This window comes from Lates calcarifer, linkage group LG24 (genome assembly GCF_001640805.2).
Source record: "Lates calcarifer isolate ASB-BC8 linkage group LG24, TLL_Latcal_v3, whole genome shotgun sequence".
Lineage (NCBI taxonomy): Eukaryota > Metazoa > Chordata > Actinopteri > Centropomidae > Lates > Lates calcarifer.
Genome location: NC_066856.1, coordinates 16,342,641 through 16,370,059, shown reverse-complemented (window position 1 = coordinate 16,370,059; position 27,419 = coordinate 16,342,641). Strand labels below are relative to the sequence as shown.

The following is a 27,419-nucleotide window of genomic DNA, read 5'->3' as shown; positions in this document are numbered from 1 at the left end:
AAGCTTATGTTTTGTATTAGCATGTTGCTTCAGAAAATACTCTCATAAAGCAAGACTTAGTTCTTCCATTATTTTCATCTCATCTCCATTTTGAATATGAGTATAATACCATAAAGAAGTACTCAAACATGCTTTCTACTCTTACTGGTTTTCATTTTCCAGGTTGTGGATATTCCCAGAATGGGGAAAATTAAAAAAAAAAAATACTCTCAGTAAGTGGCATACACTTTTCAGACAACTTGAGAATCAAACAGTAGAACTGAAAATTACATGGAAGTAACATGACGTGAAGCGCGTAGTGAAATGTTATATGTGGTTGATAATGTGGAACTTCCAGATAAGCAGTGAATCCATCACTAAATCCACATTATCAGAACATTTCTTTTTCTGTGCCGTAGCAGCATTTTCTCTACGTAGACATCAGCTATGTAGGCAACAAGGAACCATGAAACAGCTGAATATAAACCTGTCAAATGTGAAGGAGATCTCTTTTGGACATTTAAATGTGGCAAATTGAAACTTTATATTTTCCTGAAGGGTGGCATTTCCTTATTCAGAGCACTTACTTTTGCCATAGTTAGACTGAAACACTCACTAAGGTGCAATTGCAAGGTCAAAAGGCAGCATGAAGGCAGACTTTTGCACCTACCATCTGCTCTGTCTCATAAAATGTAATGTTCCCATCAGAGCTACATTGCTTTCTCTGATCTCAGCTGTACCATTTTAAGTTTTCAGCCAAGATTTTCTGCTGTCACACTACCACTGCACATGTGCATCTGTGTGTGTGTGCAGTAAGAAGTGTTTTACAGTTTACTTTTACTTGCAATTAACATGATATTTCCTGTATCATATTGTTATGAATTGCTTTTACCAGAATATGCAGACAGTCCTTTTCCCTACAGTGCAGTAGTTAATTACAGCTGAATCGTCATTACTTCACTTGGCCATGGTTTCCTGTAAAGCTCTTTTACTGGTCTCTGCCTCTTCACTCAGTGAAACATTAGTGTCCTGCTCAATGGAGCAATGCGGAACAAATCTGCTCCTTTTTTGGTCACCCTGACAAGAGACAAATAACAGGCTGCAGTGCATCTTTTTCTTGCCATGGCTAAAATTTGGCTAAAATAGTAGTACTTTTTGTGGAGGCTAGAGTTATATGAGGCCAGAAACTGAAAATCCTGCATAGGCAAATGTTAATGCTTCTTGATTTCAGTTGTTGGACTTGAGATTGCATTTCAGCAGCCTCTTCTAAGAATTTGTTCCTGCGGTTATTTCCAAACATCTCATTTGAAGATTAAGTGTATAGCCTTCAGATTTTAGGAAGACGTGGCATCAAAATGCAGGGTCACTAATAGCTGGCTGAAGAAATAAAAGAAAAAAAAAAGAGTGGAGGAACTTTTTTCCTGGAGGAGATGGACAGTTTTGTTTTTGCAGCCCTTTGCAGCCTTTGCATAATAATACCCTGTTGACAAGGAGGGGGAAGGAAGGAGGGAGGACGGCGAGGAGAGGAGAGGAGAGGAGAGGGGAGGAAACTGTGTTGAAAGAAAAGGAACTGCATATTCAGACAGTGTGAAGTGAAACGCTTTGGATTTAGGAAACAGGCTAGACAAGGGAGCAGCGCTTTACTTTGAGAGATGTAACAATTTTATAGATCTTTTTAAAAAATCGAGGACGCGATAGTAAACTGTCATACAGCCAAATCAATTTGCAGGGGCGTTATCTCTGACTCTAAAGTATAGTCTATTTTTTTTCTAAATCATGCCACGTTGAGATTACGCCTGTGATGGGCTGAGCAAACGCAATGATCATCCTCCTCCTGCTCCCACACACTGCCGTCAGACCGCTGAGAGTGGACTCACCGAAAAGTTACCGAAGTTGTCTTTCCTTTTTATTTTCACATTCCTGCGCCCTTTACTTCCCCAGTCCTCAGATCCGAGCTGTCCTCCGACCCGCCCCAGCATGCCCGTGGACTGACGTCTGAGGATATGGCATCGGCTGTGTTTGAAGGGACATCGCTGGTCAACATGTTCGTCCGGGACTGCTGGGTCAACGGGATCCGGAGACTCATCATCAGCCAGCGGGGAGAGGAAGAGGAGTTTTTCGAGATCAGGACTGAGTGGTCCGACAGGAACATTTTATACTTGCACCGGAGTTATTCCGATCTGGGTCGGCTTTTTAAAAGACTTGTAGAATCCTTCCCTGAGGACAGAAGAGACCTATCCAAGTCTCCACTGATAGAAGGTTGGTATGAAGGGAAATAACAGAATGTGGCCTTTACAGCAATAGAGTATCACAAATTATATTTAGATTACGATCAGGGGCTCAGCCACAAATTATGGGGCCGTATGCACAAGCGGTGGCTGCCACCCACCCCAAACTTTCTCCTCATCTGCACAACTGTTTACTCCAGGGCTGCAGCTAATGATTGTTTTCATTGATCAACTATTACACAGCAAATCCTCAAATTTATCTGGCACTTTTTACTATCAAAATGATCAGTGATTAAGTTTTTGTCTATCAGAGTAATTTTGGCTCATCAGTAAAATTCTTTCCTACCTTGCTGCGACATAAATGCACCTTGGTACAGCTACTGTTTCATTACTGATTGCTTTTTGGACTCACTGTCAAGTGTAGATTTTGCTTCTTTCTGATAGAGTTCCCTGGTGGAGGAAAACATTGCTTTGGTTTAAACAGGAAGACCCCTGCAAAATCATATTCCTGTTTACATTTAGCCTCAGATAGCACAACAGCTGCTGTTTTTTTCTTCACATTTTTGTGGATTACAATCAGACACTGTTGCAGTGTCAGCTGTGTGAGGTAAAGCTATAAAACATTTCTAAATGTTTAAGTGAGGGAATTTCTCTCCAGAAACATAAGCTTTGGCCTTATGCAGATAGTACAATTGGGCATCACATCATAACTAGTAGTCTAAGTATTAAGATGACGATTCATGGTGTTTGAGGAAGCTAAATGAAAGACAGTAAAACATAGTTACCATAATCAATATGGCTTTAGGGCTAATCTGAACAAAATTGCCTCAGAGCCTGGATTTACATGCTTTTGTTTGGACAGCTTAATAATTGACAAAGTCCACTTTAGGATGTCACATTAGCAGAGCTATCACATAGCCTGTAGACCACAAAACCAACATGCTGACAGCATGTTTCTAACCCTTGTCAATATTTAGGACCTAAAAGACTGTGGGAGCTGTTAGGACTGCTATTTAGGTCACCTCTTTGGTGCCTGAAATTTGGTTTCCTGTGGGAAAATACCAAAACTACCAACATGGATTTCCATGTGGGAATTTGCTCTCTGCATCTGATGCATCATAACTCTTTGGGAGCAGTGAATGTTACTGGGCTGTTTGGGCAGCTATTATCTGGTTCTCAGGAACCAACCCCCACTTATGAAGCTATATTGATCAAAGGCAATGGCAGAAACATTCATAATAACTAATGCAGGTGCTTTGGACACACAAGCACAGGGAAACTGTGCACACTTTGCACAAAAAAGACCAAGGCTCTGATATGATGTATTCCCAGCCGTGAGGTGACAGCTGTTTGTGCTACCCCAGGCTCAGGCATTTATCACTGCTGCACAATTATCATCAGCACATCCTTCTGCACTTTGTTTTACTCAGACATATCTACATGTCATTGCTATCCAACAAAAAAATGAATCTCTTAATTTGGTGGTTTTTGAATTTAAATAAAAGTTCTCCTACTTCTAATGTCACAAAAAACATTTAAAAACCCATCAAATATTCTGACAAATGCATTTTCCCAAAGCTGAAAGGAAAGAATTTTAAAGCTATTACATGTTAAATATAGTTTGTCTTAAAGTACTTTCAAAAATCAGAACAAGATGCCTGATTATTTTATTTTGAGAAAATAGTACATCATCATCAACCATCAATGTTGTGACATCTTCTACCAGTGCCATATTGTTTAATTCTACAGCAGAGTTCTGTTTGGCGATAGGATGAAAGGATGCAGGATGAAACTATGGCCCTCATGGTTTGGTTCTGACACTGTGGTGCCCTGGCATTGCCAGTGGGTTTGGCAGTGCTCCCAGCTTGTTCTGTCTGTATGATCTCCCCCATACAGTCTCCTTGGCACTGCCCTTTTGTCTCTACCCACTGGGTCTATATGAATGTTTTGGAAACATCCCTTTAGTGGCAATTGGAAAGCTTTGCTTCCTGTCCAGGCACTGAAATAGCTGACAGATTTGTTGACAGCTCGCTGCTTTGCCTCTGCCAGCACAGTGTGCAGTGCATTTTGGGAAGAGACATCTCTGATCTCATGACTCACTTTTCACTTCTTTTTTTTAACCGTCTGTTGCCTGTCATATCCTCATTACAGCTAAATGATAAATGGGACTGTGATATCAGTGCTGAAGCAGACGTCGGTGTTACTTTAGGAATGACTCCAGCTGGTTTGACAGTTTTATTGATGGATAGCAAACCACAGGGTTAATAACATTCTCTTAATGGCCTTTCCCAAATTCCTACCTCTGTTCAATATTTCATTTGCATCCCTTCTAATTGCCACTCACTTTGAAAGACCGTGACACAAAAACGTAGCTCTGGCCTTTCTCAGTCCACTATGCTCCAGTTTCTGGCTCTGCTCATGTTTTCCTGTTTCTTTGCTGCACCCAGGCAACAGGGAGGGCATGCAGACTTTCAGACTTATGTCATGATGAGAGAGAGACAGGGTGACTGGGAGAGAAGCGGACTTCCCATATTTAGTCCCTCTGGTCTGCAAAGGCCTCATCACATTTACCTTACATGTGACCCCAGAGTGAGCGCAGACAGGAAGTGATTGCTCACATTCCATGTGAACCAAATATAATCGAGGAATGTAGATACAGGCTGTGTCTGACCATCACTCCCACTTACACATATTCTCTGCTCCCTTCATAAAAATTCTCAATAGTTTGCTAATGAATGGTTATGAATCAGCATGTTGGTCAGTCCTGGGGGTGAGGGGATTTTTTGACAGTCCACAGGCTCGCTGATGCTGCAGTCTGCCGGGATTTGTCTGGGTATACCCGATGGTCAGTCTGACTGTGGGTGCTGCCAAAGGCTTTTGAGACCCAGACTGGCAGAGGTGCAGAAATATTCCCCTCTAGTGTTTGAGTGAGCCTCGCCCTTCTAACCAATCAGAAAGGTCATGGGTGGAAGCTCACGGTTGTCAATCAATAAGTGAATGTTCCTCTGGTCTACTACTCCTCTCGCACTGAGGCTTCAAGCTAGTATCAGCTTATTAGAGGAGGGAGGAGCAGAGTGGTTTGCTTTCAAATTGGGCAAATGGCTTGTGCAAGCTTAATTTCAAGAACTTGCATATTGAAGCTTTAATAAAGTAATGTAATTACAGTTTCAATGAGTAATAGGTACTGAGTAATTTATTTAATTTTTCAAGTAATTTGCCAAAACTTGTATGGATTTAATGAACATGTTAATGAGAGAGATTTAGTGGTGTGACTAAGCCAAAAAGTATAAATTCTATGATGAGCTAAGCTAAGAAATGAGAGTGATATCATTCTTCTCTAACTCTCAGCAAGAGAATGAATATTTGTGTTTCTCAAAATGTCAAACTGTCCCTTTAAACTTGAGGTAAGGCCAGCCACAGTGAGGTTTAGTTAAAGAGCTTTGACTCTGTGCTGTTTGTGTGACCAAAAAATGCCATTAAGTAAATATAGTGCATTAGGTAGGCAGTGACTTTGGACACACAAACAGTATTGGCACTTATACACACAGAATACTGATGTTTGATGTTCTCTGCTTGTTGACTGAGGCGCACAGAAATAACACGGTGACGAAACTCAGGCGAGTTAGTGGTTAAATGATAAAGTGTTATGCTGCTGACATGCGCTTATCAGATCCACACAGAAGATAGCTGTGAAATAGCTGGTGCTTACAACATCTGATGACTGTTTTGATAATGTGTTTGAGGATGACTTGGACACTGTGTAGTTCCTGCTGTAAACCTACTTTTACTGTGTTATTTCAACTAATACAGTAAATGGAGTGGCTTGTCAGCATGGCATGCTGTCAGAGAACTAAGAGATGGGTAACTTTAGTATGTAATTACAAAAAAGCTAAAAAACTATAAGGCAGGTGCATACATTACAAGTGGTGTATATGTAATTACTGTCATTCTTAGATTTAACCACTTTATTGCATTAAGTAGATAACTACCAACAATTAAGCCAATGTTCCAGCAACAGCCAAAGGTACTTCCAGGATAAAATAGTTTTGCTGGAGGGTAAATGAACTGAATGAATAATCTCAGAGAGAAGACAGAACATGTTGATCAAGTATTTATAACATAAGGACCACTGTGGCAAGGAAACCCTTGTAGGAAATAGACTCTTTCATGGGAAGTTGGAGGAAATAGTACTTGGGGTAGGAAAAACATAGTTGTTTTTACTGTTATGAGGACATTTTCCAGAGAACCACCCTGTAATTATAACAAGCATAGAAAATCAGAGATTAGATACGCACAGGTGAATACGTTGTAGTTACGTTGTAGATGGTGTTTTTTTTTCATGGTGTTTACGGCCTCAGGGGTAACATCCTAAGGCACAGTGTTTTTTTTTTATTGCCTGTGTCTGTTTGCTATTTTGGTGTTTCACTATGTGCCACAGTGGGAGGGGAGGTGTGTAGGACAACTGTCACAGGCAATCCAGTGGAGCACTGCAATTTTGGGTGTCTGGATTGATTGTATTTTGTGCTGCCTGTCTGCTCGGACCAAGTCAGCAACTCGCACACACATGTTCTGTGCTATTTCTAAAACAAATGAGTCATGTAATGCTCTCTAAAATCACCCAGATCTCTTTTATTTAAGTTGCTATAGTTTTCAGCATCTGTCATCCGCATAAGCTTGCATATATGAGAGTCTGTCAGCTGATTAACTTTGCAACCGTGTGATGGCAGCAAGTATGTGTTGAATCTGTAGCCTCTAACTGGAGATATGTGCGTTGTCAAACTACACATACCATATCCACTGTGGTTAACTTGATTAAATCTTGCACAATCAGCACCGAGCTGTTGCAAAAATAACTACACATACTTCTCTTTTGCATATGAAACAGGCCAGAATATTTTGTTGTTCATGTTAAGGCTTATACAGTCTGCATATTAAAATTATTATCTTTATTGTTGCATATAGACAAAGAAATCTTTAATGCAAACTTAATAATTTTATTTCGATAAAAGGTGAAGAAGTCTGTGTGAAACATTAGACCTCATTTCTGATTTTATTTTATTTTTTGCTACAGTGGTATTTACACATGCAAAATGATTGTCTGGATCATTTTGAATCCAAATAAAATTGTCCCCACACAAAGAAATGATAATTCCTGAACTTTCAATATGTCTAGAGATAAAAGGACAGAGCCTGTTGCATATTTGGCTCTCGACTCCATTATCAAACTGTCAGTACACTATGGTGGAGAAAACAGCTGAGATGAGAGATGAGATGATGAGAACAGATGAGAGGACTTGCTATGATTGTTACCAGCTCCAAACACACCCTCTGATTACATATGATAAAACACTCTTGCTATTCCCACCATGGATATGCTGTAACATTAGCAACCTACATGGCAGGAAGAGTAAATAAACTTCACTAATCTGTTTACAGGAGTAACATTTAACAAAACTGAGTGTAGTTTTTCTGTGGTGAAGTTATCATCCAGGCTTTTTCCTATTTAAGATGTTTACTGACACAGACTTACAGCTTCTCAAGGCTCCATATTTAGCACCGTATCACCAAAATGATCATGAGGATTAATGATTTCATGAAGATGATCCAGAGGCTGTATGAGGTTCAGACTATGTGGGAGTCTCACTGGGTTCCTAGTGATGATATAACTGCCCAATCGCTCCTCACACCCCCCTGGGTATGATGTCATCACTGTGGGGCATTATAAATGGATGAGCTTGTGACTGTGCATCGCGTAGCTTTAGGCTTTCTTACTCAGTGCTTCCATGTAACAGTAACCGCTGTGTGACTACGTTTCATCTGTAGCACTTACATCAGGAGGCTCATCAGTCTGGCTACAGTCCTCACCATTATTCTCTTCACCACATCCCTTTGTCAGCATGGCAGTAAATGATGCTTTGCTGACTGCTTACTCACATGGGTGGCAACCTTATATAGCTAAAAGTGCTGATTTTAAACTCCCACGAGTCCTTAAATTACATTCCTAGTTTTATACAGGATTAACATGTTATCATAGACATTGTTCTGTAGCTTCTCTGTCCACTGTTATTACTTTCCTCTGCTATTATTGCTGGTATACAAATACCAGCACTTACACTGGCAATTTGACAGCATCACTTTATACTGTGCTCTGTGTTCTTGTTCTGTAGACAATGATAAGTAGTCCATTTTTCCCTCCCTCTACTTGAAGTAAATATCAGGGGCATTGTTAATAAAAAGGTTACTGTATTAAACAGACTACTGCCTTTTCTCTGACATTCGTAGCAACCTTTTTCAAGACTTTGGATAAATTCAACCCTGTCTGGCTTTGTGTGTTCTGACCTATGGATAGATAATAGTCTGATGGCGGTAATGGTCAGAGCAGCTGCCCTTTTTTATCATCCAGGCGCAGAAATAGTTATACTTAACATTTTAATTGTGGGAAACTTTGTTTGCATTTTGGTCTCTCGTTCTAACATTGGCATGCTAACATTTGCTAATGAGCACTAAACACAAAGTAAAGTTGATGGGATTGTGATTAGTTTTGCAGGTGTTTTGCCATGAAATGAAGTATTGGCCAAATTAGATTATTTTTGGCCTGATGATGATACCAAATGAACAACTGAGTAATCACCAGAGTTATTAAAAATTGTCATGCAGAGACCAGAATATTTGCATGAAATATCATGGCAATCCATCCAATAATTCCATGGAACCCATCCTTTGAGTTATGCTGCTAGCATGGCTAGAAATTACACACTACAACAACAAAACCTGACAATTACAAGCTGTACAAAGATAAGATTGACTGCAGAGCAGTTGTGTTCAATTAGACACTTGTACCTGATAAACTAGTAACTCAGTATATAAGAAAAAATATCCATACTATATTTATGCGTGTGTTTCAGGGCTTGTAAAAATCAAAGAGGCAAATGACATTGAGGAGAAACTGAACGAGGTGGAGAGACTATTGAAGAATGCTATCAACATGCCATGCAAGGTAGGTCATTCAAGTGTTAGCCTTCAAATTATATCTTATATCAATGCCCTATTATATTCCCTGTGCATTAGACAATTGTCATGACACCTCATTCTCTCTGGGGACTAAAAGATGGATTGTGGGAAAGTTGCGGCCATGTAGACCACTGTAACCTACTAAAAACTCTGGCTCTGCAGTATTCCAGGTCAGAGGTGATGCTGACATTCTTTGAGCGGTCGCCGCTGGACCAGGTGCTGAGGAATGACAAAGTGCACAGAATCCAGCCATGTTTTCAGAGTCCAATCAAGATATCAGGTTTGTGTGTGGTACTCTGTTGTAACACAACTGTGGATGTCATTATAACACCCCTTATGTCATGATGATTTAACAGGTGATGTAATCTTGCACTTTGTACCTTTCAGAAATCATGCGGTCTAATGGATTCTGTCTGGCCAATACAGAAACCATCGTATTTGATCACAGTATCCCTGAAGAAAAGGAGAGACCTTCATCCACTGACTCAGTGGAACATACGTAAGTATTAAGACCACTCCCCAGTATTTCTGTCTCTTTCCAGTTTCCGTCATTATGGCAGTATAGTGGACGTTACTCTGACTCCAAGACCCTGATTAGAACCTGTGTTATACCCCATTTGCACAAAGCTGTTAGCAGCATAGCGCAAATTCCTTTCTTGGTTTCCACATAGAAGGATTTCCATGTTTGCTCTTCAATGTACAGTAAGTGCTTTGAGGAGTGAAGAAGTCCTTAAATGCTAACCAACCCTAGGACCCTCCACCCCTCTTTATGCACCACAGGAAGTGTGTCTGTGCACCTCTTCCTTCCCTGGGTGTGTGTAGGAAACAACAGAGGAACACATTCCTCTGGGTACTTGACACAAAACAAGACTTTACATCACTCTTAAATAGCTCAAATTTTTACCACTGCAGTAGTCTGACCTTATACTGACAAAAAATGGGATGATGTACACAATTAACACAGGGCTTCAGATGAAAGGCATAACACTTTTGATTCCTAGGTGAGACTACATGGGTCTGTTCTGTCCTTGAAGTAACATATCTGTAACTTTCTTGCCAGGTATGAGGATGGAACAGAGTTTTTGCCAATGGAAGCAGACGTGTGTGATGAGGAAACAGAAGCGTATGTCACCAACCTTTCCTACTACCATCTGGTCCCTTTTGAAACTGACATCCTGGAGTGAGATATTTACACCACAGACGATTGCCAATGGGTATTTGATGCTCTTATATGGATCTGAGCTATGCAGTGGTGCTGCGCATAGCTGCTCCAAGTTAATGCTGCTGCTTAGTGTAGCATCCTCATCCTCATTCCTGGAGTCAGGCAGACCAACAATGTGCACCAAAATATTGAGAGAATGCAACAGCAGCACCACTTTGTGTTTTGCCATTTTATGTGACGTCACCAGTGTGCCTCATCCATAGCCTTACTTGAGTATATTTAAACAAATGAAAATAAGACGGATAAGTCTTCAGAAGGCTTTCAGCGATGTGGCACAACCCACAGCAGCAGAGTGGAGTCCTTTAAAAGTATTGAAATTTAATGTCTCAGTGCTGATAAGCAGTGAGGACTCAACATTGACTGAAATTTGGAAACTAATTAACCTTATTGGACCATTCAATGATACCCATATCTTTGCTGAATTTACCAGTGCTCTTTCTTTTATCTTACTGTGCACTGCCTGTTCTCCAGTGGACCTCCATAATGGCATCAGTCAAGTTTTGCTTGGAGATTTGCGATGCACCTGCATCTTCTCCTTTAACCTGCTCCCTCAAGTGTTATCCACAGTGTTAACTACTCTGGTGTTTGTTTGCTGTGGTAATGCAGGAAACTGGCATGAAGTTTTGTGTATGATCTTTGTTTATGGTGCAATTTCCACCAGCATTTTGGAAGTTTTTTGTTTGTTTGTTCGTGTACCTGCTTAAAACTCCTGTTTTGTTGCTGTGATATGCAATAGGTTCTTTGGCATGATAGTACTCAAAGATCCAGGTGAAACCAGGCATATAATTTAGCTACCTCTAAGCTAAGTGAATTTAGGAAATTAGCCATCTAAATTTAAGATAAAACAAAGTGTTGTGACTTTAAGCTGCTGTTAAATTGAGCAAAAAGAGAGCTTGAGCTATGGATACATTTTTCATAGCTATAGGTGGGTGCTCCTGTTTCACTTGGTTCTTGGACTGCTGTCAATTTAAAGAACAAAAAAGAAATATTAAGTGCCATTATCATTGTGTTACAACACACTCTTTCCAAAGTGAGAACTTAATGCTGCCTTTTCTGATGTTGGTGAGAAATTTTAATGAAGTTTTGTCTGAATAATAAATTAGAATTCATTATGTGTTAGCAGTGTAGCTTGTAATGTTGCTTATTTTATGTTTATAAACAAATAATTATTATCAGTGTAGAGAATGAGTGTTGCCATTATGTGGATAACTGAATCATCTCACTGCTGTTGTTTCCATCTGATGAGTGATAAAATAGGGCAAAGAAAGCTTTGTTTTATGGGTCAACCGAGGTCATGTTTGACCCACTGTGTAAGATGACGTGAGTGGGTTCAGTCAGACAGCTGACTGCAGAGAACGTGGGAGTCTGCAGCTCGGCCTGCGATGGGGGGAACAAGTCCTCTCTTTTTCTAAAGAAGACAAACAACCTTGCTGTACTTTCTATAGGAAAAGTTGTGTGAAATAGGCACTTGATTAAAATTCATGCCTTTTGTATGTTTTATGGGTCCTCCCACAATGAGGAGGGTGCTTTCACTTCTGGAACTGAAACTGTGGAGCTCAGTGGAGCATTACAAAATACATGTTTGTGTAGGGTTAATTGTATAGAAGTCAGTCTGTATTCCTTGTTTTGACAGTTTTGTCTATGCAGAGGTCACTGTGGCCTTACAATGTAGGCTAACAGCTTGTGTCCAGTTTTCTGCCCTCCTAAATACAAAGGCATTCAACCCTCACAAACTTGGCACACAAGACTTCAACAGGATGGTCCTCCCCATGAGTCTATTTAGTAACACAGTCATGATCACTATTCACCCCGTGAGAAAGTACAGCTCTTTCTCAGGGTGTGAAACTATTTCATGCTCTTTTTTTGTGGTCTTTATTTTGAATTGATGGATGTTTCTTGGACATAAAGGTTTCTGTTGTACAAAGCAGCATACATCAAGGCATTGATCAAGATTATTCAATAACAACTAACTGGAATTTGTAATTAGATTTTTCATGCCAAGGTCAAATTTTCTCTTGATGTTTCCAATGACCTCACATTTAGAGACCAAAGTATATTAACACCCCTCCGTCTACCTTAAGGACCTTTGTAAGCTTGTGCAATCAGTGCATTTTAAATATTCCTCCACAGTTTCCATGAAGTTATGACTAAAATGGTACTCAGCTGATTTAGTGCAGTGACAGGAATGAGTAACAAAATGCTACTCCAGTTTCAGTGAATTCAATGAACATATCACTACACCCATCAGTGTCAGCTGGGCGGTGCGGATTCAGAGGAGGAGAACATGACAGATAAGACGAAAATAATGCTTCACTTAAGGTTTTATTTATTTTCTAAACTCCAGCCACGCTCTGTGAAGCTAACCATTCTCTGCCTTGTGACGCTTTGTATGTTTATGTTCTCATGTGTGATGTGAGATGTATAAATGTGTCATAAAGACTGACTAAATATGATCTTAATTATGAACGTTGAAAATGAAGTTTATGTGGTCACGTTTGATAACTTTAAAGCTATTCAGACAGTATTAGATACAAATTATTATTCTCAAAGCTTCTCAAAACAAATAAATATGTTTTCAATAAAAGAAATGTGTATGGTGTTTTCTGTGGAAAGCATGGTGGAAATAATCTTCTCTTAATCTCTTAATTTTAGAGGGAAATATTTCAGATGATTTACTTAACTACATGTACTCAACTACTACACACTGATTTGGTGTAATAATATGAAACATGCAGTAATTTCAGAGTATGCATCATATAAGAACAATACTACTAGTAGTAGTATGACTTCTTTAAATACTTCCACTACTGGTCAGCATTCAGTGAATGGGTTGGCCTGTTGCCCATTTAAATTATCTTGGAGGGCCACCTTGTGGTGAGTATTGGTAGTCATCATCTTAAGTCAGCACAGTTAAAATACAGCTTGCTGTGCGATACGTAAACATGATTAAGTGAGGGGAAATATTGGAAAATATAAATGGGAAATACTGGAAATAATAATCTTAACAATCAAGAAAAATACTTGTTACATGAGGCAGTATACAAATAATAACACAGCAGTAAGGAAGTACAATAGATAAAAATAAAGAAAGTAAAATAAAAATACATTGCAGATCAAACTCATTACATCACATAAGGTTGCATGTAGACAGTTAAGTTTCTGTTTTTCATATTTGCTGCAGGGTATGTGGAATTTTGCCGATAAAGAAATCAGACATTTAATGAGTAAATGTGTGAGTGCGAGTTACAAAGAGACTTCTGGCTCCTTGTCTGAAAAACAATCCACTCTATATCAATAAACAAGAATACAAAAGAAATGCAGAAGCAATTTTACAAATTGTAGCCACCTGGATTATGTCCAATATACATGAATTACATTTATTATTAAGCTATGCTGTCGGTTTAATAAAATTTTCTCATGAAAGACTCGATTACTTCGGCTTATTTCTTCAAAATAAAATCATAAAAATATACAGCTATTTGTGCTTGAAACGTAGAAGAGGCTGCGTAACCCCGCGCATGCGCAGTAGGATCCGATTTAGCCGCTGTATTTCCTGCTTGCTGTTTCCACTCGGAGCAATGGCAGAAGTGAAAGCTTCTCTGATTTGTGGAGGTACGTTTACTTTTTATACCATGTAGGTTTAACCCTGGGCTACACACGTTAACACAGCATCTATTAAAATGACCCTTAAAGCTGCTGTTGTTGAAAGTGTGGAGCAGACAGACGCACAGTTAGCCGGAGCGACAGCTTTAGCTGGTGATGCTTCAGTCATGAGGTTTCAGGCTGGAGGGTTTGGAGATTGTAAAGCTCTTGTTCACGTTAGTATCAGCATGCACTCTGTCTGATTCCGTGTCTCTTTTCATTCACAGTTATAGCGGCTTTCCTAAGTTCAGCGGTGCTTGCATTTGTTGAGGATCTAGATGACACGTAAGTGATGCGCTCCTGAATCATCTGCTTCAGTATCTGAGCTTCCTGCCGCTGACACAGTATAACATGATCATGTAATGCAACTTCCGAGTGTGCAAATATACTTTCTGTGGATGCAAATCAGAGTTGAGTTCAGTGCCTGCTTCCTTCCTGTTAGGCGGCAAAACATCATAATGTTGGTGTGGCATTTTCCCTGACTCGTGCATGTTGTTTATGATACAGTGTGACTGTTTTTTTTAAGGGGCTATCGCATATTCAAATTTCCACAGGGTTACAAAGACAGAGGCAAGTGAAAGTAGCAATATACATCTGTGAAAATAATCCAAAGCAAACGTACTCAGTGTTATGTTATTATACTGGTAGGTGTTTCTGTTTATGTCCATTTCCATTATATATCAGTGAGCTGTTGCTAAATAAGAGAAAAACCATTCTCTATAATGCTAAACAACACAAAAAATCACATACTTCAAGCTGCTAATTCAGTTGAATAATCACCTCAATTTAAATACAAACTGAACATTTAAATCTTCATAAGGGGAGGATTTATTACACAACTGTTGTTGTAGATTACAAGTTCAGCTAGGTGTTCCTAATAAACTGCGAACTTGGAGTATATCATATTATTAAAATATTAATAATGATGCTTTAACAAGTAAGGATCATTTTCATGCAGAGCTGGTAGAGGTGGAGCATATTTGACTACTTCAAACTACTTCAAGGGTAGTTTAATCTCTGACAGTGCAACATAGTTGGGTCATTGGTAACTTTACTTTTTAGTTTTCAGATGAATGTAGTGCAGTAAGAAGTACAGAATGTACCACTGAAATGTAGTTGAGGAGAAGTACAAAGTAGCATAAAAGGTAAATTAAGGTAAATCAAAATTATACTTCTACACTGTACTTGAGGAAATGTGCCACTAGAAAAGGAGGGGGTACTGTGGATTTCATCTCAGGTTTCCAGTTGCACAGTACCCTTTAATTGGATGCCTGTGGTGGGAAGTCTCTGAGCGTTATGTCTCATGTGTATTTGTGTTTGTGGGAACTTCTAATTATGTCTTTTTGTGGGGTTTTTTCAACATTTTTTTTTTTTTTTACTAATGACTAACTGCTAATGAGCTGCAGCTATTTTGATTATCGAATAATAATTTTGTTTTTTGTGTCTATGTTTGCTTTTAACACTAGAAGGCTGTTTATATTCATCTGCTGAAGTGGAATATTTCTCACAGCTTTTGAAATAGAAAAATATTTACTTTTGAACTTTTTTGACAGGGGAGATGGAGTAGATTTAAGAATTTTAAAGAGATATGATTAACTTTGTCAAGTTAACTATCAAAACTCTCCTTTCATTTTATTTGTTTCTTTTGACAGATTTAAAGACACCAGAGTGAACGATGTCTGGCTGGTTGATGTAAGTCTGACAGTGTGCATGCACACACACAAACACACTAAACCCGTCTGGGGCCATTCAGCTGTGCTTTACTTGGTGTCCAGCGCACCGCTGTCCCGATCATCCCCTGCGGAAATGGCAGCGGTCGAGGGTGGGGATGTAGGAGTGGGGTGTGCAGACTGTCCTCTGTGTTTGTGATTAGTAAATGAGAAGTCATGCATACCGGACAAAGCCAGGGGGCTCGGAGGGGTTTATATCAGAGTGGAGTCTGGGTCTATATAAGCAAATCTAGCTCCAACACCCAAAAGTTGCTTTCGCTGCTAGTTTGGGTCGCAGGAATGAATTCTGACACATACTATTTGACAAACACAGGACTGTTAGAGTCTGGATAAATAAAGGAAAAAATATTTTCTTATATAATAGTAATGAATCCTGTGAAGTATGAGGGGCCATTTCCAGTGATGAACCTACAGAGAATTATCAGCTAACTCAGCAGCTTACAGTGGTTTTCAGTCTCTTTTAGCTTGTTGATTTGTTTTTCCAGCACATTACACACATTAAACTGAATCCCTGTGCTCTTATCAATGGAATTTTAGCAGCTGCAAGCAAAAAAAAACAAAAACAAAAACAAAAAACAAATGTGGAGTTAAAGCCATTGGTTGTTTTATCATGTATTACATTATCTTTTGTATGACTGAAATGCTGACAATATGCTGCACATGATCTAAAGTTTGCCCTCTCCTGGTCATTTTCAGTTCTATGCACCGTGGTGCGGTTACTGTAAAAAACTAGAGCCGGTATGGCATGAGGTGGGAATGGAGCTGAAAAGCTCTGGGTCGCCGGTCCGTGTGGGAAAGATGGATGCCACTGCTTACTCTGGTGAGTGAATGATAGAACACTTTAATGTCTTCCCTGGAGTCTGTCTGTCCCCAGTTGATTATTTCATGTGCTGGAGACCTGTGTTCAACATAAGTGACTGTGCTGCACAACAACATGATGATTTCATGTATGTAAAGGGCTTCAGGTTTTTCCACCACCAACTATTTAAAAGATGGAATTTTCTGATTATTTAGTTATATCTATTATGAAATTATCACAATATCTTAACATAATTATTGTATTCTACATTGTTCAGGCAGGTCTAAATCAAGTATCATTTAATACACAGAATGACAGTCAACAACCTTATTATATTCCACTGGGCTTTAAAAGGAATAGTTCAACATTTTTGGAAACAAATCTACTCAATTCATGACAGTTAGATTGACATCACTCTAATTATCTGTCTGTTAAACAGCTATCTTAATTTAGCCTGGCAACTAGCCTGGTTCTGTCCAAAGGTAGTAAGCTAAGCTAAGTGTCTCCCCTTGTTTCCAGTCTTTATGCTGAACTAACTAGTTACTGGCTATAGCCTCATATTTTCAGAGGAGACTAGGGTCAAGAAACATTTCCAAAATCCCTGACTGTTCCTTTAATCACGACTGTTTCAGGTGCATTTGTATTTGAACCCTCTAAGAAGCAACATCAAGATATTTAAAACGTGTTGAAGAGAACATGTTTGTCAGTTTTTTTTCTGTATTTCTTTCCCCTGTTGCAGGAATGGCATCAGAGTTTGGTGTTCGTGGTTACCCCACGATAAAACTGTAAGTGATTTCTCTCAACCTGCTTTGCTTTGAGCAGAAAGTTTCAAACCCATAAACATAATTTTGAAGTTTGAGGGCAGTTTGTTTGATTCTTAGATTTGTTGTAACTTTTTACAAGTTGTTGTAATTTTCTCAACCAGTCAGCTCAACTTTGAACAGGCCTAAAGAAAATCCATATGAGATTAAAAGGCTCATTGAATTTTGTACAGACCTACAGGGTCTGGTCACAGTGTGATAATTAGTCCAATATAATATTTCTGCAGATAGCCTTATCTCTGTGCAGCTTCTAATGTTCTGTACTTGTTAATTATCCCAGAGAGGGTTTGATGAAACTTTGTAGTCACTATTGAGGCTGTAATTTGTGATTTAGGTGTTATAATATATTGTGTACTGTAGCGATTACTTTGCCCCCACCCCCTTCATTCCCTCAAGTGTCTTTACTTAAGTTTGTATTGTGTTATTATCAGAATCCTTCTTCCCATTGTTGTGTTTTTTCCCCTTGAGGTTTGGCCTGTTGAGATGCACTTAAATGACTTATTCAGGAGAGATGAAGGTGTTGTTGCTGTTTCCTTAAGGCATTACTAAGTGGCAAACTGTGTTCACACCTTATGAACTTCAATTTTATTTGGTTTGTCACTTCTGGGTGTTGGTAATGGTACATCTCTTGGGTGATAAACTTTGTTCAGGTTTGGCTTTAGCAATTTAAGTTTGCCTGTTGCTTATATTTGTCTTCTCTCAGGTATCACTTCAGTTTATCTTGTGATCTATGGATCATCAAATGTAGTCTGTGTGATTTCTTTTTCCAGCTGTGAACTATTTCAACTGATATTCTTCATGTAACTTATTACAAATTGTTCCTTGAAATGAGAGTGACATTGTTTTGTATACGATTAATGAATTTAGGTGGATGCCAGCTGTTCAACAGCAAACCTCATGTTGACTTGAGAGAAATGATCATCTTACACATACAGAGTCTCCTCCATATGTTTGAAACAAAATCGTTTATCTTCACGCTGCCATAATGGGCTCCCCATTTGGTTTCATCAGGCTCATTTGGGAAACTGCCACAGGATCACAGCAGGGTTCATAACATTAAACCAAGCAAGTGATGAAACATCCATCGAAGAACATGAGATACCTCCCTGGGTGACAGGAGGAGACTTGATTTCAGAGTTCTGTTTCCCCCTGAGTTCATTAAGCCCTGTGGGCTGATGCAACCTTAGCAATCCTTAATATGTTCTGCTTGTAGTAGGAGCTCGACTTGAGCTGTTTCCTTGGCTAGAACTTAATTAGAGAAAGTCATTTGTTTTTTTTTTCATTGCGATGATTTAGATTAAGTTGACCTTTGCAGTGAATGAGCTTTTCCTGATAGATTTGCTGTTTTATCAGAACATCTTGTAAGAGACAGGTTGTTGTTGCTCAGATGTCAACAAAGACAAGTGCTTCTTAAATAGGCTAAAGCAGGGCTTCAGCTATTGATTATTTTCATTATTGATCTATCGGTCAATGCTTTTCTTGACTATTCATTAATTCTTTAGTCTATGAAATTAAAAACAATGTGGAAAATGCTTCTAACTCTTGAGACCAAAAGTCCAAAACCCCAAGGTGTTCAGTTTTCAATGATCAACACTCAGTGCCCACTTTATTGAGTACACCTACTTGTTAATGGAAGCATCTGTTCAGCCAATGTGGCAGCAACTCAGTGCAGGAAGGCATCCAAACATGGTCAAGAGTTATTATTTCCACTAAAGTTCAGAAAGGGGAAGAAGTGTTATCTAAGTAACTTTTACCTTCTGAATGTTAGAAAAACAAAAAATGCAGTGCAGTCTGTGAAGACAATGTCCTGGAAGTCCTACCCACTATTAGAAAGGACTGACTTAGAAGGTTGCCCCTGGTTGTATAAAAAGGAGCAAATCAGGAAATATTCACCTTTGAGAAGGCGGAAACAGCTAATATTAGCTATTTTTGCTTTATTAAACTGATTTCTTTGAGCATCAAAAGAGCTTCAGTCTCTGTCATTGCTCTGCAGGGAATTAATGGCAGGGACCAGTGAATGGTTTTACAATGAAATTATCAGCCTTTCACTCCTGTTTTGTTTCTGTCTCTCCCTCTCAGGTTAAAGGGTGATCTTGCCTATAATTACAAGGGACCAAGGACAAAAGATGATATTGTGGAGTTTGCAAACAGAGTGTCAGGGTAAGTCACAGCCTTCAATCACCACTTCAAAAAGAATAGATAAATTAGTGAAATGTCCCTTTTTTCGCCAGAACAGGGGCTATGTGAAACATCCAAGCAGGCTTATTAGCGGGCCATATTTGTTTCATAGCTCAATGGCTTTCCATCTCTGATGTTCCAGTTCAGCCACTGTATCAGCTGAGCCTGACAGATTTCCTCCTCCCTCCTTGAGGGAAATCTATCCAGATCCGTGACAGAGGGGTTGATCAAAAGCTTGGCTCTGATTTGAGTCCAGCGCTGCAAGTTATTAAATCCCCACTGGGTGGTGCCACCAGCACACAAACCAAGAACAGAACTGGATGGACTTCATACATTTGTTATCACATTAGCGTGTAATTTCTGTGTTGTCTCAAGTTTTAATTTGAATACACATTAACATGAATTAATCTCTGCGAGATTTCCTCCTCCAGACCGGCTGTCCGAGCACTTCCCAGCAAGCAGATGTTCGAGCACATGATGAAACGACACGACGTACTCTTTGTGTATGTCGGTGGGGAGTCTCCCCTCAGAGTAAGCACCGTTTATGCCACCCAGACATGAAACAAGACTGCTCTTTTATTCTAAGCACCCAGCCTGTTCAGAGCACCCTCAATGCTAAAAGTGTGTGTATTGATTGAATGATAGAAGCGCTGCTCTGCTGCTGTTCTAACACCTTTTCAACAAAGAATTGGTTGTGTGTAATACCTTGTAGTGACTCAGCCTTTACAACTGTTAAACACTGATTTATTGAAAGCTATTGTGTACATGCTGAGAGACCTGTTTGCCGTTGCAGGAGAAGTACAATGATGTAGCCTCAGAGCTCATTGTCTACACTTACTTCTTCTCTGGTTCAGAGGAAGTCTTGCCAGAGGTAATACTTTGAATATGCATCCTTTTTTTGGTCTTTGAAAATATTACATTATGAATTTTACAAAGATATTGAAATCATTTGTGGGGAGTATATTATTTTTTGTCACCATATGTTGCTGATACTGTGAATATAATTACATTCTTTTAGCATAGTTACCTTCCTTTAACTGCTTATACAGATCCCAGGCTTGCATGTCTTTGCAGTGAGGTGTAGAAAACTCACAGTTTGCTGTAGTGCCAACAGTGTTGTGTTTTCCAGGTGCATATATACGTTCAGAGAGTAAAGATGATTTATGGAGCTTGGTTTTGAATCTTCTGAATTTTTTGTGTTTTTAACAGTCACTGACTTTGCCAGAACTTCCTGCAGTTGTGGTCTTTAAGGACGGAGGCTACTTCACCTATGATGGTGAGTGTTGTGTTCATCTGCTGTTGTTTTGAGGTTTTCTTCATTAATCTGGCATAAAAATCAGTTTTAGGGGCCAGTAGGTTGCCATCCCGTCTACTGCTCCCTCCGTCTCTTCCCCCCTCCTCCTCCTCTCTCATATAATCCCTGTAACTGGAGCTGTGTTTCTCTAGTTTTCCCATCCCCGCTGCTTTTCTTTCATCTTCCTCACCACACTGAGTTATGGTCTGCCTGGCCCATCATAAAGCACCCAGGGCTCAGCCCACTATTGTGTGTGCGGTGAGGCCAGTGATGTTGTGGTGGTTTGTCTTTGGGCGGACACACATAGCAAGCCAGGGTGGATGGACTGGCCCTGCGTGGGTGTGATAGACCACAGCTTAGGCCAAAGAAACCAATGCAGGGCTGGTGCTGTATATACAGTCAGAAAAAGCCAAGAATTGAATCCCTGATGCGGCCGTCAAGTATCAGCAGAAAAATCACATTTGACATGTGAGCTTTAGAGGAGCCGCTTTTTCTCTGTTGCCTAATTTGAAGCTCCTCACCGCCACAACGTGAGTTCACCACATTCCTCCAGGATGTCTTGTATTTTGCTGCCGCTTTCAGCCTGAGCCGGGAGGCGGAAGCGGAAGTGAAGGGCATCGAGGCACAATGTCAATACAAACGGCCCCCAGTAGTGGCTGTTAGGAAGGTTTGGTGCACGGTGCAGCGCCTGGAGAACAAAATCCATCTTGGCCACGGCCTGTGAGTTCACATCCGTCTGCTCCACCTGACCATTACGGAAGGCGGGTTTCCTGCACCAGAACTGCAGCAGGAGAGGCTCACCACAGAAAACGTTAATGACAAAAACTCCACACTCTGCAGAGTCCTCCAGGACCCTGATTCGGAGGATGTGGTGAATGTCTAGCATTGCCATGGTGACGGTGTATTAAGCTTGTCAAGGACTGAGAGGGGGAGCAGCACAGCAAAATGACACGGTTGTGTCCTTCCTCACATGGTGGATTTCTCCTTTTCCTTTCAAGCATCTATAAATTGAAGAAGCAAAACACTTATTATGAGGTACTGTAGGCAGAACAATCAGACTGTAGCTCATTAAGCACTTACCTACAATGACAGCATAAGAAATTTCCTCTCTCTGCATCAAAGAGAATAGTGTGCCTGGTCTTCCTTTTTCACCACCTGTGGTCTTCAGCATCTGGTTTCTGACCAGCTGTGCTGTGCCATGTTTCTCAGAAGACTGGTCTCACTGAAAATCCACCGACTGGATGCCAGATTAGGGAATAAATAGGGCTTAGGCACCTTATGTGGTTTTCTATTATGCTCACTTTGCATGATGTTCTGTCAGAAACTTTTTATCCAATGTTATTTGCCTAAACTTCCAAGACATTTGCATAGGCACCCGGTTACACAGTTTTATGACACACTATGACGTTTATTCAAGTGTGATATGTAACACGCATATTATTTTTTTTTTCATGAGCTGTATTGTTTTTATCTACCAACTACAGAGGCTGACAGTTCTCAGAATATACAAACAGCTTCCATCATCTCCCCCCTGGAATTTATTTTTGTTTGTATTTTTTCAAGATGCAGATTCAAAATACTTATTAGAAATTCAGTGCACATTCATTGCTCTTAATGTGCAGGTCTGTGTTATTGTGTTTTTTACATAATGTATACCATCTAGCAAAACCATAGTGTCCAAATACAGCCTCTCACTTTGTGTAAAATGATATTTGACATATTGTTGTTGAGCTTTGATTGGTTTAGGGCACATCACAAACACCGGCATCCCTTTTGAAGAGAGCTGTTAAAATATAGTACAGCACAGAGGCTCATACATATTTAATTCTCAAATCCTCAGTCTTACACTGCTACACAGGTTTGCACTGTTTTTGTGCTTCAAGAGCCAAGATCTTTTTGATCACTGTATGTGTGCAGTGAAAGCTACTGGGCCACATGTTAGTGCTGTAAGAAATCAGAGGAATATAATTAGGATGTATGTTAGTATACACAGTATGCTTCATACACCAACATGGTTTTTTAAAAACATGTCTCTGAGTGTTAATACATACTTGTTATTACACAGAGCTCCACATAAGGCTTTCTGTTTCGGTGGTTTATGGTTTGGCCTAGCCACTCCTCTTATGGAAAGGCAGTGTATATAATTCAGCTCTGTGAGGCAGAACTATTTTGCGTATGTGAATTGGGAGCACTTAAATGACAGCCTGATTAACAGTCCATGAATGTGATGACAGGATGAGATCACACTTAAAAAGGTGATAACACAAAGATGACATTTTGTGATGGCACACATGGACAGTATTCACTTCACTGGCTTATTTGAATCGGCAAAGATGACAAGGTCATTGTGAATGATACGCATAATAACTGGTCTGAAGTGTTGACCATATTTCTCTTTGTCTGTATTATAATACCGCATGGATGTGTTAAGGAGAACCAGATACGACATTCAAAGTTGGCATCCCATTCATTCTTATGAAAGTTGCCTAGTGGGCTCATACTCCAAAAAGCTTCTGCCATGTTTCTGTGGGCTTCCTCACCCCTCTGGGTTTTTGGGCCCAGAGAGGATGCAAGTCCTTTTCCAGCCGAGAGCATGTGAGTCAGAGAAAACCAGCTTATCTATGACTTAGTCATACAGCTCATTTTGACTTTCCAAATGTGATTGGACCAAACGGATCAATTTTGAACTTTCTGAATTTTAAACCACTTTGCAGCCACTTCTTCATCAATGGTTGTGAATAGGAAAATGCTTTTTTGTCCAGTCTGGACCAAAGGTCAGCTGACCAACTGACATTGTCTTCCCTCGGGCTGTGCTCCTAGTTTGGCTAAACAAATGTCTCACCACTCCAACCGTTGTAAAACAAAGTACAAATGTCTTTTGTCCAAGAGCCAATAATTTGTTTATCCCATTAGATTTTTATTTTTCATCAGCCTGCTTTTGTCCACATCAAGTAGCAGATTCTGTATATTTCCCAAGGAACCTCACATGGTTCCCTTCCTTCATATATCCTCCACTATACTGTAGATATCTGCTGTGTTTTTTACTTCCTGGCAACTGGCCAAAGCATTTTTATAGTTAATCTTAAAGGTTTTCTTTCTTCGATATAGTAAGAAAGTGAGCTGTGTTCTCCTGTCATTTCTCTGAGCTTGCTGTTTCTCTTAAATGCATCGATCTTTTCATCCTCTGCCTCCTTCTCTGTCCTACCTTGTTTGAGTTATCTTTGATAACCTCCCCTTCTTGTCTATGTTTCTCCCTCTGGTTTTGTTTCTACTCTATTTGCATTGTCTTGGAGGTCTTCTGTGCCATTAACCTTCATCCTTGAAACGTGTCAGAGCTGCCTCCTCCCTCCCCTCAAAAGCTCTGACACTGGATCATCCACACTCCACCCACTGTCTGTTTTTATTCTCCCTCCTGCCCCTCATCTCTCTCTCTCATCTCCCGCTGTGTGAACTCTGGGCTGACAGGCTCCTGTAGGGCAGTATGGAGATTGCAAGGCTGGCGCCCAGGAATAAAGCAGCTCTAATTTGTTTCAAGGTGAAGGAGGTTCAGTCCGTGTACAGGTTCATCAGGCTGTATGCTCCCAGTATGGGGCCTTCAGCTCTCTCTCGCTTCTGGGAGCAGCGTGTCGGGCAGCTGCATGCTGTCTACAAAGCCAGAACATCTGTGGAAAGAACTCTCTGGAATGTCTTCCAGATTGACTGACTCAGCAGTCTTAAGAACAACACTGCTCTGTCTTTGCACAGCAGCAGCAGCAGCACTGAGAAATAGGTTGCATTGCCTTAAGGTCATTTTAATTCTAATGCTACTTTAAGCTACGACCTTGGGGTTGCACGTTCCAGGTTTTAGGTTGTCATGTTCTGTATTATGCTCCCAGCTCCTCTGGAGCCCCGCAGCCTAAGAACCATGTAAAAGTCATCAGCGTTCCCGTAATTACTGTAATAGTAGCAGAAAGGTCATGATAACTTATTAACATGTCATAATGAGGTCCCAGCTACGTTTGACATCAATTACGAGCATCCTGTAACCTCTCTCAGCCGGAGAAAGCTGTGTTGTTAAGCAGCCTCGCTGCACCCTATTTATACGCTCCAGGGACAGACTCTGGTTCCCGTTTGCATGTTGCCTCCAGATGTTAGGGGTAGCAACAACATGTGGTTCCCATTCAGGAAACAATCCTTTATTTTGCTTCACTTTATTTTTTATTTATTTGTTGCACTTCTTTGTGATTTTTTTCCCCCCTCTTGATGCATCTGTTGAATTATGCATTTCGTTCCAAATGTGTAAAAAGCTGCCAAAACTGTGTCCTGAAAATGAATGTACGTATATGTGGAGAGTAATTTACAAACCAAATGTGATTTTTTTTTGAAGACAGAGAAGCATAATGGCTGTGAAAATGAGGTCAGGTGAGCCAGAATCCCAGAAAAAAACAGCATCTATTGTGAATGGAAATTACAGTTCTTTTTTAATGTTCTTGTCAACCAGCTATTTGATAAATGGAAAATTAATCTTTTGCAGCATGATTGTTGTGGACAATCCGGCCTGAACAAAATGTTCTTTCATTGATGTCTTGACAACCAAACTATTACCTTTGATTGTTAACATCTGGATTGATTCCCAGTCTGCTCGCTCTGGCTCACAGTCTATTGTGTCGTCTCAGGCCCAAAATAGCATCCCTGACTACTTAACCCAGAGGCAGCCCTCTGTCACATTCATTTCTGATCATTGTTTAGCTGACCTCTGTCTGTGAATGCTCAGCATGTGTCCCAATCTTTACTCTCCGAAGAGTCTACAGGTGGTAAACACTGTGATCTTGTCACAGTTCAGGCATCAATACACTGCTCCGCTTTGCTTTTAATATAAACAGGTTGTGTACTGAATGTCGATTGGCTGTTTTGTGTTTCTGCTCCTGAAAGATTCTTTGTCTCTGTGTTGCAGAGTATGAAGATGGTAGTTTGTCATCGTGGGTGAACAAGGAGCGGTTCCAAGGGTACCTGCAGATCGATGGCTTCACGCTCTATGAGCTCGGAGAAACAGGTGGCGTATGCATAATATTAGTCATCCATAATATGTTCGTTTTAGTTTGTTTTTTTAATTATTAGACTCCAAAAGTGTATGACTTCTTGTTTCAGTCTGAAACCTAAAGATGTTAAGTTTGCTATCAAATAAGTCAAAGAAATGTGGCAGATACTTGCATTTTTAGAAAATGTAATTATGCAATGTTTCCCTTTTTTGCTTGAGAAATGACAATTATCAAAATTATTGCAGATTCATTTTCTACTGATTGACTAATTGATAAATCAACTAATCATTTCACCTCTTTCAGTTTTCTTTTGAAACATTTTAAATGGAATTGTTTTGTTAATTGTGAGAACAAGCTCTGTGACTTTTAGTGTAGAGTTTTATTTTTCGTGATCTTTAATCATAATCAACAGAAATTGCAGAACGAGTAGTTTCATAATAAAGCCTCCAATATTTAGCTTCCCATCCCCATCCTACTACTTGATAACTTTATAATTAAAAAATAAAATAATAAAAAACATTTTAGAGCTGAGAGTGCCCTGTAAAAAATACAATGTTTAATTGTGTATCAGGGCTGTAATAGAAAAGAATGTCCCTTCCCTCCAGATACACCATGTTACTCTACATACACTTTTCCTAACAGGAAATTTAAGCTCAAGACTGAAATACAAACTGTCTCTTAAACGGCAGTAAATTGATGCTCTGTGCAGAGAAAGCTGGGCTTTCTAATGTTAGATACAGTATTTTACCTCTTTATGTGCAGTTTATTGAGATCAGTGACGCTCAACGGTTGGATGTTGCTCACATTTATTGCTGCTTAAGTTTTTAACCCGTTTATGCTTAATATGGGTAGTTCTGCATACAGAATAGTCACTAAAGCAGCTTAATTGAGTCTGACTGATTAAAGTAGTCTGTGACTTCAGTCTGTTGAAATAACTTTGTAAAGTTTCAATCAGAGTGAATTTGTGAAAATAGTCTCTGAAGCCTTGTCTCTAAAAACACTTCAGTCAAGTATCAGATTTCATACACTAGGGTGTTGAGCGACATTTTAATGCTTTAAAAGCCCCATCACACACAATGTGAGTCACACTCACACAAAACTTGGTGCCCATGTCTAAATACCAGTGGAGATGGAGCATATGATTTGTAGCGAATTGAAAGAAAAAATCTATTTGACCAAATCAAAGCAGAGCAATTTTGTTTTCTTTGTGGTGTACATGCTGTTCTACAGGGGCAGAAAATGGATAGCATGTCTGACAGCCACAATACAAACAGCCCCTTGAAAAGAGAGGCGACACTGCATTGCTTTAACAACAACTGAGCCTAAAGTATTGCTCAGATGTGCAGTGAAAGAATGTCACAGCCACACCACAAACTAATGAAAATGATTCTCTCAAATTTTGACCCATTAACGTCACACTCACTGCGTAACATCACTGGATTTAGATGCACAAATACTCAGTAAACAAAGTCAGCTGGATAAACCACGTGTCCCCAA

At 39.8% G+C, this 27,419-nt stretch overlaps 2 protein-coding genes across 2 annotated transcripts in view; both read left to right on the top strand.

The window, feature by feature from the left end:
• The first annotated feature begins 1,528 nt into the window (after nucleotides 1–1,528).
• pxdc1b (PX domain containing 1b) lies at nucleotides 1,529–13,028 on the top strand. The gene is made up of 5 exons (XM_018700786.2): nucleotides 1,529–2,238; nucleotides 9,113–9,204; nucleotides 9,381–9,498; nucleotides 9,606–9,717; nucleotides 10,279–13,028. The coding sequence occupies exons 1-5, from the start codon at nucleotides 1,983–1,985 to the stop codon at nucleotides 10,400–10,402; spliced, it is 702 nt and encodes a 233-aa protein (XP_018556302.1). The 5' UTR covers nucleotides 1,529–1,982; the 3' UTR covers nucleotides 10,403–13,028.
• A 915-nt stretch (nucleotides 13,029–13,943) lies between these two features.
• tmx3b (thioredoxin related transmembrane protein 3b) overlaps nucleotides 13,944–27,419 on the top strand; it is a 32,166-nt gene continuing 18,690 nt past the window's right edge. The window contains exons 1-10 of the mRNA XM_018700816.2: nucleotides 13,944–14,052; nucleotides 14,310–14,367; nucleotides 15,735–15,774; nucleotides 16,509–16,632; nucleotides 17,351–17,396; nucleotides 19,512–19,592; nucleotides 20,042–20,141; nucleotides 20,404–20,481; nucleotides 20,820–20,886; nucleotides 25,838–25,936. Of these exons, the coding sequence (XP_018556332.2) occupies nucleotides 13,959–14,052; nucleotides 14,310–14,367; nucleotides 15,735–15,774; nucleotides 16,509–16,632; nucleotides 17,351–17,396; nucleotides 19,512–19,592; nucleotides 20,042–20,141; nucleotides 20,404–20,481; nucleotides 20,820–20,886; nucleotides 25,838–25,936 (787 nt within the window). The 5' untranslated portion in view covers nucleotides 13,944–13,958. The remainder of the gene's footprint in view (nucleotides 14,053–14,309; nucleotides 14,368–15,734; nucleotides 15,775–16,508; nucleotides 16,633–17,350; nucleotides 17,397–19,511; nucleotides 19,593–20,041; nucleotides 20,142–20,403; nucleotides 20,482–20,819; nucleotides 20,887–25,837; nucleotides 25,937–27,419) is intronic.

What these genes read in the sequence shown, in the direction of transcription:
- pxdc1b (XM_018700786.2), top strand. Translation starts at nt 1,983, where the DNA reads ATGGCATCGGCTGTGTTTGAAGGGACATCGCTGGTCAACATGTTCGTC. An exon ending in CAAGTCTCCACTGATAGAAG is followed by an intron (nt 2,239 to 9,112) that starts GTTGGTATGAAG and finishes CGTGTGTTTCAG; the next exon opens with GGCTTGTAAAAATCAAAGAG. An exon ending in CTATCAACATGCCATGCAAG is followed by an intron (nt 9,205 to 9,380) that starts GTAGGTCATTCA and finishes CTGGCTCTGCAG; the next exon opens with TATTCCAGGTCAGAGGTGAT.